Genomic DNA, 12,158 nt, shown 5'->3' with positions numbered 1-12,158 from the left:
GAAGTTGCTTCCTTGCCTTGTGAATACAGTCACACGAGATGGGGTACAGAACTGAAATGTGTGCTCTCTCGGGGACCATATGTAATGGAGTGGGAACTCATGCTTTTTGTTGTGCTAGAGGATGGCTGGTCCAGCAGTTTTTCATAGGGGACTTTTCCTAAGAGTAGTAGAAATAACTATGGTTCAGAGATTGCTGTTTTGGATAATACAGCATTAAATGTTTGTTTGCATAATGTTTGCATAATTGGAGAATTTTTTTAGAGGAAACTTATTTCTATCCTTTAATTTTGCCTTTAGGAAAGAGAATATATACTCATGGAGTCTATACAATAAATTCTGGAGTTCATCTGCACTAAAAATTTATGTAATGTTGATATTCAAACTGTTTTAAGTAAAGTATGGTAAAAAAACTTTACAGCTTTAACTGGGACCATTCTGTTCAAAATCATCTTTATTGACTTAATGGAGCCAAATCTGAGCAAGGTTGCTCTTTTCTATGTTGACTGTCAAGCTGATGCGTACCACTCTTCTAGTTAATGTGATCTGTCAAGATCATGTGTCGTTATGTTAGTTTTAGTCAATGAAGGCAAAGCTCAGGTATCATCCTTGGAGATCGTTCCTGGTGATGGGTTCATACAGATTGAAGAGTTCTCCATTACAGCAAGAGGACAGATGGGTTTAGCTAACCCCAGGATGCTCCTGACAGACATAGGGTCTGACCGGTTCCTTCGTCTTTCCTCTCTTTTCTAGGATGTGATCATTCCTGCTGTTCTCCTTTGGGATCTTCCAAAATCCCCAGCAAAGTGTGTTGTGTAGGTTGAATTCTGTATTCAGGAGAAGGCACTCTTGGGTTGGCTTAGACCTAGTAGGTTACCTCACAGGCCTTGTTAATACATGAGAGAATGGCTTGCCTATTTTGCAGTAACATGACATTTCTGGCTTATATTATTCTTTGGCTTTGTAATTATTTTCTGAGCACCATTTGCCCTTCATCTTTGATTTTGTGTGCCTAAGTGTCACACCTTTTCCTATTGAGGTGCATGTTATTTATTTCAGTCACTTACTCAGTTTTGTTAATGTACCTTTGAATTATGTAGTAAGAATAGTAAAAATAAACTCAGGCTGTTTATTGTTCCTTCTTAATGCATAAGACCGAGCAAGCACATAAGTGCGGTCCTTGGTCCTTCTTCCAAATCCTTATTGAAATTAGCGGTGTCACTTGACTCAAGATTCCTGTGAAACTGCACTCTAAAACTTCAATTTTGAGAACCTAAATCACAAAATTTATAGTAGCTGTTGTTCAAGCAGATCCCTTACCCTAAAGTATTGTTATTACCTTGTTCAGGAGAATGTCAAGAGAGGCAGATCTGTGACCACATCCCTCTGACGTGATGTCCAGTTAGCATGTATCATTCCCACTATCTTGCAATTAGAAATTACTTCAGTCTTTCCAAATGATAAGCCCTAGTTTATTCTTTCCCTATCCGTGGAGTTTTCCATGTCACCATAGATTTTGGAGACCAAAAAGGATGAATCTGAGAGGACTGTGTGTTCTGGATGCGCTTACATGCATTACTGATGTCACGTTGACTCATCCCCTGGGCAATCTCTTATTTTAAGTCACCTGTAATTAATGCACATGTCCGTCACTGTAGAACTCATATGACCTGCTGGTCTGGCCTGAGAAATGAGTGGCTTCTCCATGTAATCCCTATTTATCAGCAAATAGCAACATACCAGTAACTCTAATTTTATCAGCCTGGTTAATGCAAACACGAATCTGAGTTTCAGTAGAGTTGATTCCTCACAGAAATGTTTTACTCTGAACTGAGTCTCATCTTTGTAAGCAATACTAACTGGGGAATTTTAATGGAAGGGAAGAAAAAATGTACACAATCTGTGTTGTACTGAAATTAGTTTTTCAATGAATTTGAAACAGTTCATAAATTGTTGTAAACAGAAAGTATTTCCAGCCATTTATAAACACTGATAAGGGCCTGTAACCACAGATACTCAGTCCTCACATTCATTCCTCTCCCTATAGGCTTCAGTCTTTTTCCTTTTCACTTTTGTCATTGCTAACTGAAAGGCATAAAACCGCAAATTAAAATGTAGCCTGTAGCACTTGCAGGAACTATCTTAGCCTTTCATTGGAATTGTGCTATTGAGGTGATATTTATTTGTTTAATTAAATGTCTCTTCTTTGTTTCAGTTCTCCATTTAAGGAGAAGAAGGGCAATAGTCTTATTTCATTATTGGTACTCTAAATGAGTTGTGCACCGGAACAGCTAGTTTCCTTCACACATAATGCTTTCTCATCAGTTTTTTCGCTTAGGTGATCAGCTTAGGGATAATTAAAACAATTTACTTTATTTCTAGCTAGTGTGGAGATACACGTCTGTATCTCCAGAGTAAAACTGCTAGACTGATGATGATGCTTTGCCATTCACAGCTGAATCTTGGAGGCACTGACTATTGCAGTGAGTGATCAGGAGCATCCTAAGCTGACCTGGCAACTGAGTTATAACCAGTGAGCTCCATGAATTTAATGTCTTAGGACTAGGAAAGTAGATGAATTGAGGCCATTTTAGCATATCTTTGTTCTGCCTCTTGTTGGAATTGTTTGTTCAAGAGTTTTTCTCCCATCCAGATAAATTGGGCTTTATGGTCAAAATACTTGTAAAAAATAAGTTACCAAATGATAAAAACAGTTATTTGTTCATTTTGGTCCAATATCCAGCCTCTGAGTGTCCTGGTGGAGTATGTTTGGTGGAGAAGGAGAAATACAAATTATTTTCTTTTCAGGGGGGAATTTTAAGCCCATTGGCACAATTGCTGTTCAGCTTGTAGCAAGAGGTGAATTTGTAGAGTAACCATAACAACTGCACTGAGGGTATAGAAAAGGAATCCCGAAATTTTTCTTTAAGCTCCACTGTGTAATGACTGACAGCTCCCAACAAAAGTTCTTACAGAGGGCGTAATACCAAAATGAAATGGGTTTATTCAGGCTGGAGGGATATTGAGTTACCATTGAGTTACCACATATTGAGGCAGCCCTGCCGAATTATAGGTTTGGGATGCAATAACAGGCACAAGACCAATAGCTTTAGGGATAAACAGTTAATCTCTAAATAATGATATGGTGATAAAGACAGATTACTGGTGCAGTTATCCAGACTGTAACAACAGCATATTCAATAATTCACTAATACTGGGCTAGACTTAATGTCTGGGCTCACAAAGATGTACAAGACCATGGCTGTCAGACAGGCAGGAAGCAAGGCTGACTTCTCTGAACAAACTACTTGGATCAGTTGACAAGCTCAGGAAATGTCAAATTCTCTGATGGGAATTCCATTTAGCTGTTGAGTCAGGAAAGCACTGTTTCCTTTTTTTCACCAGGTATCATATCCCACCTCTCAGCCAGTTCTGTCTGTGGTGTGCACAGAGCTTGCTGGTACAATATAAGGCAATCCCACCGTTACTCTAATATATCAGTACATGATAATTTTGCAAGATAATAATGCTTTGGATGTGTATTTTTTTATTTTGAGCTCTTGCTGGTGCCACCACCTTGTGTATACGAACAACAAATTGGACTGCGTTAAAATGGCTTTGCATGGAACATTTTGTTGGGGGTCTTAAAGGACTTTCCAAAAGGGACTTTAAAGGTCTTTACACCGAGGTATACCAAAATTACCTTGTAAACCAGCATTTTCCCCATTCCAATTCACTGCTTTTTCCATAGTGCCTCTTATCTTGATTCACAGTTAGTCAGTAATTATAAGACACAAAATAAGACTGGCAAGTGATGTAGTGTGACCAGTGCTCATTGGGTTTATAATAATCTATTTTGTTGAAACTAACAATGACTTCTCATGTTGCATTAACTTTTTAGGTGTTTGAGACAAGCTTCACCTTGTTTTTATGTATATAATTGAATGTGAACAGTAGGGCTTTCTGTTAGAGAAAAGGTCCTCCCACAATATCTGCATGGAAAATTTCATAGAGGTCTCAAGAACAGACGGAAAATCAGCAATTGTGAAACAATGTGAATCCTAAAGTTTATGGGGGGAGCTTATCAGTGAGTATAAATATATGGTGGCAGTGGCGGTAGAGATTGAACCAGACTCTTCAGCATTCAGTGACGTTCAGTGATATGTCAGGAAGCAGTGGGCACTGATTGAAATACAGGAAAGTCCATTTATATGTAAGAAAAAGGTTTTTCGCTGGATGAGGTTATCCAGCAAGATTATGGAGTCTCCATTTGTGGAAATGGTCAAAATCCGATCAGGCATGGCCCTGAGCAAGCTGCTCAAGGTGGACTAGACAATTTCTGGAGGTGTCTTCTGACCTCTGTGATTAGTGGCTTCCAGGGTGATCACCTCTTGGCAGGATAAGTGTTTTAAGAGCTGACAGTTTGGTAGCCTGGTTTATTTATCTCAGAATATGGAATCACTGCAGAAGGAATTAGTCTCCAGTAATCATGAGAATATGCATGACTCTAAGACTCTTTCAGTATTCATAATGGAAGGAAAACACGTTACTAGTCAGGGAGATAGCGGATTGTAATGCTTAGATCAGCTGCTAAATTACAATTAAAATGTTTCCTTTTGAAGTTGCTTTTTTCTGTGACTTGAGACATATTTTCTTTCTGGTGGCAATAACTTGCCATTCCAGCACACATCACTGAGAGGACAGAAGGCACACTCCTGAAGGTACCATCACTACATGGTGCTGACATAGGAGCAGTACCATGGGCAGACCATTTGGTCTGTTTTCCATGTGTGGAAGATCCCAAACAGTCTCTCCCCTTCCACTAAGAGTGTTATGAGGCAGGAAAGAGAGTGAAGGGAAAGAATGAGGTACGATTTTCACCAAAAACACTGAAATAAGAGAAACCCATCCGGTGACATTTTCCTGGTAAAAGAAATAGTCCTGAATTTTTGTCAAAGACTCTGTATTTTAACAGGTCTTCATTTTAACCGGGTCTTCAGGAGGACTTTTTCATTAGTTTCATTACTATTTTATTGCAAAAGTGGGTCATTTCACACTGTTGTGCACAGAGCTTAGCAGGATTCATTCCCATAGTAAAGGAGGAGGAGTCAACATTTTGGAGCCATAACAGCACCTTCATCTCTGAGAGTCTTTAGTTAAGCTTTTCAGATCATCTAATAGAAACCTTTCCCTCTGGAAATGACCTTCTGTGTGGTCTAAGAGAGGTTACTGCTTCTAGAGAAAAATGTGTCTTTCATACTAAGACAAGAATTGGTCTGTTGGGTGGTTTTCCTCTTCCATGACTGAATTAGGATATGGAATTATTGATCATGAGAACATAAAATTGCATTTCTTTGTTTTAAAGGAGGTAAATTATGACATAAGATGTACCTTAGATGGCTCTCTGTTACTGTGGGTGTTTGTTTGCTTTTGTGATATCCTGAAATTAAAAAAATGGTACTTCAGAAGTAGAGAGCACCACCATTAAAAATTATGTGGTCACCTGTGCTCTACATTTAAATGTAGCAGATGTGACCTTGAGTAATATCATCCTCATCTGAACTGCAGTGACATCAAAATGGATGAGGGTGTTTATGTTACTATTTGCAGCTGGACAAAGGTGATAAACCTATCCCAGGCAAAGAGTTCTCTTGGTGGTTTGGTACAGCTTTTAATCTGCTTCATTTGAAAAAATAATGGTGGTGTGATTGATGTTGTATTTTTCTAGTGCTGCTGATTGTTTTATTTGAAGCTGTAGAGGAATCTCCATCCTGAACTTGCTGAAGGAACTTGAGAAGATGATAAGTTCAGTCTTTTAGGCATTGTGTCTTTGTAATCCTGATGGACAGTCCAGATCCATGGCAGAGGTTCCTAACAGACAGCAAACAAACTTTGAAGCTCTTATTTGAAATTCGACTGGCAAGTCTCTTTCTTTGTCGTTACTAATGGTCCTGGCAGTTTCACTTGCCATCTGTTTTCCTGCTACAGATAACATTAAGCTGCATGCTTTCTTTCTTCCTTGTGAAACCCCAACTGTTCTTGTGCACAGTTTTACTTGATTGTTAGCTGAAGCTGTTCCTTAATGATTGGGAGAAGCAGAAATTAAATTATATTTTGGATTAAACAGGAGAGTAGGAGGCTGGAGGTTTAGGTCCTTAGAACTGATACGTTACATCAAGTGTGCAGTAACGGCTTTAAAATTTGCATCATGCACACTATTTGGCTATTTCAGTCATAGCTGGTAGGGATTGATGCTACTTCTCATAAGAGTAAATAGGCATAAATACCTTTAAAAAATTTATTTAGAAGCTAGGTTAAATAAAAATGAAGATCAGGTCATCTGAGGAGCTCAAGTGTTTTGATAAGCTGAGGCAGAACTGTAATTGGGCCTAGTTTTTCTGATAATTTCATACTTGAAAAATTACCTTTCATTTTCACCTTCAAAAATTACCTTTTACTTGAAAAATTATCTTTCAATTACCTTTTGAAAACCCCAAATTATTGGCAGTTCTGGGAGACAAAGGTACCTATTAGATACCTAAATAAAGGTATTTGCAAACTTATTTGTTGGCGTCCCTTGGCTCTTTGGAATTTGTCTGTGTTACCTATACCATAGAGCAGTGCAGGATGTTGACTCAGAGCAGGCACACCCATGGAGGGTGTGAATGGCAGAATAGTTATTAGGTATTGACTCCACATGGACTGTACTGTTTACCTCTAAAGGAAAAAACTTATCTGGCTCCACTGAGAAGCAATGGGTCCAGATATCTCCATATTTGACCTTCTAAAGTCTGAAATAAGAGCTAGAGAGAAGAATCCATGTTATGGAAATGAATTCTGCACATCATAGACTTTGATGATAAGGGTAAAAAATACATGTACCCACATATGCATCAGAAAAGGTGACATCCAAGGAAGAACAGGATAACTATCTGGAAGATAAAGTCACAGTCTGGAGAGGTGCAGAAAATGAGGAACAGAGCATTATGACTATGGTCACCCGGTTAAACCACAGAGGGAACCAATACATGGCAAATGGTGAACTTGTGTATTATACTCTATTTTGTGTTAAACTTGCAGAGGTGAGTTTCAGGTTTAGCTTCTCTTACCCTCATTTTGTCTGTATCCTAAATTTAATTTAGCACCGCTATCCTTTAAATTGTAGACTTTGAAGAATTACCTCATTAGTCTGGTGTGTGACTTACTTAATTTTGTATTTCTGTCTACTCTACCAGCCTGCAGGTGGTTTTTTTAAGTGAATTTCTTCCTGAGTGTCTGTGATTGTGTTTTAGTGCATTTCTGTCTAGACCGACAGCTGGTATAAATCAGCATGATCACAGTAGTTCCACTGAGATACTCTGCCTGTTTTCATATCAATTTTCTTACAGTTCAGGATGAACTCCAGCAGTTTTTGCTCTGCCAGAACTCATGTTTCTTCTCTGTGAACTTCTGTAGTAACAGCTACAATGGGGATTGGCCCAACTGAAATGTGGGGTTTTTTCCTTTGTGCTTGTTTCAGAAGGTAAATAGTATCTATAGTTCTAGGACAATAATAAGTTTCCTTTAATAATCTTACTCAGCAAGTTATTCCTTACACCATTGCAATCCCATTAATTCTAAGAGGCTCTTATTAAAATTGCTTTATAAAATAGAAGTGCTTCTGTAATAAAGAAAAAAATGAAAGAAGCTGAGTGACAGGTATTATATTATACCATGTATCATATACTAATAATGCATAGAATAACATGCTGGTTGACATAGGAAAGAATGTAGAGGTATGACCCATTAGAGGAAAAAAGCATTTCCCAGTACAATTGGATTCTAAAAGTGAAGAAAAAACCAGCATGCAGTAATCTAAGTCATAATAGCTTTCCCTTTTTTGGCCACTTTGCAATGTATTTTGAAAAAGCCAAAACTTTACAATAAAGATTTATGAGGATGTGGATGTGTCTATAATATTAAAAAATAGATAATTGAATAATGATTTCATTTGTGTGTCTTGGTACTATCCAATTCTGGCCTGCAGGCACTTTTACGTACCTGTGACTGTATTGCCCCAAGCAGTTAAACAGGAATTAACGTGATAACTTAATGTGATGCTTAAACAGTTTGCATAGGACTTTGTTTCCCAGGTCAGTTTCTTAAGGCACAAAAAAACTTGTTTTGGTTTGCTTCCTGTCTTGACCAAGGCATTTTCTGTGGGATTAAAATATTTTCCAAAGGTATTCAGCAAGTTGATAGTGGTACTGTTCTTTTGTTAGGATTGACTTCATGATCTGTCCATGGCAAGAGAGAAATGGAATCTCAGCTATTCAAAGAGATGATAGTAGTCATTCCCACAGATTCCCCTGTGGAACATGGAGAAGTTCTCTCTGGAACTAATGTCCTCTAGCTCTTCACAACCCCTGGCAATCTCACAACCAAAGGACAGGCCAAGAAATCTGAGAGGGAGGAAATAACGTGCTTTGGCCTAGGTGGGGAAGCAAGCAGTTACTGTCACTTTTCTTTCCCTATTTTAAATGTAGAATGAAGAAGGTTTCCTACAGGAGGGAATGGTGAATAATTCAGATGTTCCTGTGGATCCTGAGAACGAGGCTTACGAAATGCCTCCAGAGGTAAATCTGTTGTGGTGTTTGCAGTGAATGCATGTAAGAGAAGGGCACGGGAGGAGGCTGCATGCGTGAGTTACGTGAGCCCGGCACACACTGATACCGTGAGCTGCAAGGGCACAGCAGAACTGTGGTCTCTTTGGCCAAGGTCTGCCAGAGGTGTAGTGCTGGGAATCAGAACATTAATTGCTATTTTTGTTAGTAAGGGAGTTAAATGGGAAAATACTGTGTGTGTTTCAAAACACTTGATCCTGGGTTTCTGAGTAATGCACAGTAACCTTGTATCTTTTTCCTATGTTTAAAAGCGAATGCAGGACAGACTGCATCTTGATAGATTGTTTTAATAGCTTGGCCACTTACCAGTCCATCATGCTTTGTAAAACACGATCTTAAGTTAATGCAATTATGGGAGTAAATTATTTTGTTGGTTTTTATGAACCAGCTATCTAAAATATTACTACAATATCTGGCATGATGCATGAGTAGTTGGAGTAGCAGTTTTATGGTAGCGCAGATAATTAGACTGAAAATGAGAGGTATAAAAAATTTAGGCCATGATCCAGTAAAAGACTTAAAGGCACATTTGAGCATAACATCTTGAATATCAGGGAAATTTTGGATGCTGCTCATGCGTCTATAGTTAAAGACTCCTTTAAATGATTGAGCGACTTGTATGAGGGTCCGCAGCACCTGGTGTGCTGCTCAGCCCAGAGGTTGTTCTCCTCCGTCTGCAAGTGAATTTTCATGGGTGGCCTCATGAGTTCCTGGCAACATCAGCTGAATTATGTGTTAGTCACTGTAAAAGTGAGAATTAGTTCTCTTCTAAGTACCATATCTTGTAAGGTACAGGATCTGGAAAATGTGACAAAATACAAATAAATGTCAAGATCCTGATCAAATGAGAATCCATACTATTTTGGTATTGGATCCACCAGGACTAGAATAAACAGTGAAAGTAGGATGTATTTATCTAAAATACTAGCAGTGCTGATTTCTGCTCTCCCCATTAGGAAGAGTATCAAGACTATGAACCTGAAGCATGAGAGTCCTTTTCTTCCTTTTATCACCTGAGATCTACTAACTACTAAAGACGTCCCATCCTGTACAAGTGCTGAGTTCCAATGTGCCCAGTCGTAAAATTTTTTTACAGTTTTTACGGTGTATTTTGAAGTCTTCCATCAGCAATGATTGGAGTATCTGTGACCGCATCCACCTTGTTTCAGCATTTCCCTCCTGCTGAAATGAAACCGGTTGGCAGGGTCATTGTTGTGCTGTGGATATTGTGGCTTCAAGTTTAAAAGTTAAAAAAGAAAATCTTAAGTAAAAACACCTAAGTGTCTAATGCTTATTTCTAATTCTGTACATGTTTTGTTGATAGGCTGTCAGTAATTTGATATTGTTTATGATACAGTTTTTATTTGTTTCCTATTACTATTCTTTCTGTGCAGAGATGACTTATTGTGAGAGCTTTATATATATGTGTATGTATTATACATATAAAAAAAAGTAATTGAGCATGAACTATGCACCTATAAATATTAGCTGTTGAAATTTTATTGTTTTGTGATGTGTTTTATTAACTTGTGTCTGTAAATAATGGTGTTCAACTGAAGCAAATAAAACATAACCCATTAAAAACAAATTTCTAAATTAGTGATGATTCCTAACACCACCTTTCCATTCCAAAAGGCCCTGTTAAAGCCTTCAGACTTGTTGCTTCTTGTAAAGGAACTGGAGGAACAAAACCAGCAAATGGCAGCCCAGTCTGTGCAAAAAACCGTGGTGAAGAATGAGAGCATCAGGGCTGCTACCTCAGCTGGAGTAAATTGTTGACCAAATAGATTAATTTGTAAGGCTAATAAACTTTCTGCTGTAAGGACAACCTGAAAGTGAATGAAGTCATTAATAACAGGCTGCAGCAGATTATCAGGAAATCATGAGGCCTTTGAAGAATTACTGTTTCGAGGTTGTTAAAGTGCTGGGGTATACAGTGATGGATTAGTTGCAGTGAATTTGTCTTGTATAAAGTTCCAGTTAGGAAAAGTGCAGTCTACTGTCTGTTTTTAGACAGATTAATTTTCAGTTATTATGTTGCCTGGGCATTTTTCCATATAGAAAAAAGATTTAAATGTGAGATGTTTTTACTTTTATCTTGTTTTATTATTTATTTTGGATCTAATGTTACCTCTAACCTGAAGTAGTTTTGTATTTAAGGTTCACTAGTCTTGAGTAGGATTTTGAACTTCCCTTACAGCTAGTCTTCAGTGGTCTGGTTAACAGGTAAGTATCATTGTCTGGCTTTCTAAATGGGAAACTTAGGCACAACCACATAGTGCATATCCCTGATACTGCACAAAAAGAGGACCAAAGCCCTGGAGGCTGAACTCTCCAACTTGTTCTTGAATTGAGTTCCTTTCTGGCTTTCTGCAACCTCCCTGGTATTAGCATGCCCAATGTGGAATAGATCTTTCCAAGTATGAACCCATCCCAGCTGTATACAGTGAGAGTTGATGGTGTAATACTGTGAACTAAAATCACATGGACACACTGGTTTCTCTATGCTTAGAAAACCAGTGCTTCAATTTCCTATGTCACCCCCCAGTCCCAACCCTGTATTTCTAAGGAATTTCATTTATTTCAGAAGAATTTCTGTATCTTTTTCAAAGCAATTAAAATTCCCCTTAATCGTTTCAAACAACTTGCAGGCATTTTCATCAATAGTTTAGTTGCTTAATGGAGCCTAAAGTCCTGTGAACTTTAGCAAAAATCTTCCATGATAGCCTGCAACAACCCACTAACAGCTTGCAGTCTCCTTCAGAGGTGGTGCATCAAAAGAATTTCTTGACTTGGATGCCTCTGCTGTTAAAAATCAATGCCTCAGTGACAAATCTATTGATTGTATCACTGGAAAATCAGGATAAGACACAATGTAAGATACTGCTTTTATAATTATTAATGTTGTTTTGGGATCTTTGTATTCTAGGAGAAGGATTTGGGAAGAAAAGCCCAGTGCTGTAGTGTGATTTTTTCCCTGGCATGGCAGCAGGGACTCATCCACTAAAAGCAACAACTGAGACCAGTCTCATGCTTAATACTTCAGAAAATAGCTCTGGAAATAGTAGCCTAAGTAGAATATGTATTTCTGTTGTTCGTCTTCTCTTCCACAGCCCTCTAGGTCTTAATTGCTCTATTCTTTGTTAGGGAATCAAATTAAACTGGTTGTTCACATGTTGCAAATAAGTCATGGACTTCTTAAATAAGCTATGGGGAGCAGTATGCCATAAAGAACAGCAACAAGAATAAATCTGCTCCTGAGACTGGTCCATTGTCTGAAAATGTAAGAGTTAATTAATTTCTTTCGTTGGTTAACCTCAGATCATTTAGAGTTTTTAGGTAATTTAAAATGTACTATAAGTGATCAGTTTAGTTCTTGTGCCTCTTGCAAACCTGCCCTCAGATGGCCCCAAAAGTCCATGGGACCTCTGGTTACTATGGCAGCACAGTGTGATGCATTGTTCTGCTAACATGCTGCATTTTAATTAGATTCCTGTA

General features: G+C 38.2%; 1 protein-coding gene across 3 annotated transcripts in view; it reads left to right on the top strand.

The window, feature by feature from the left end:
* The window catches only part of SNCA (synuclein alpha), a 63,919-nt gene extending 53,671 nt beyond the window's left edge, over nt 1–10,248 (top strand). For all 3 annotated transcript variants that reach the window (XM_027731771.2, XM_027731769.2, XM_027731770.2), the window contains 2 exons: nt 8,523–8,612; nt 9,617–10,248. In XM_027731771.2, coding sequence (XP_027587572.1) covers nt 8,523–8,612; nt 9,617–9,649 — 123 coding nt within the window. In that variant the 3' untranslated portion in view covers nt 9,650–10,248. The remainder of the gene's footprint in view (nt 1–8,522; nt 8,613–9,616) is intronic.
* The last annotated feature ends 1,910 nt before the right edge of the window (nt 10,249–12,158 follow it).

The sequence above is a fragment of the Pipra filicauda genome, unplaced genomic scaffold, assembly GCF_003945595.2.
Source record: "Pipra filicauda isolate LSUMZ 115617 unplaced genomic scaffold, ASM394559v2 scaffold111_size4109106_pilon, whole genome shotgun sequence".
In the NCBI taxonomy this organism is placed as follows: Eukaryota; Metazoa; Chordata; class Aves; order Passeriformes; family Pipridae; genus Pipra; species Pipra filicauda.
Note: the sequence above shows the minus strand (reverse complement) of the source record. Positions and strands in the feature narration are given on the sequence as shown.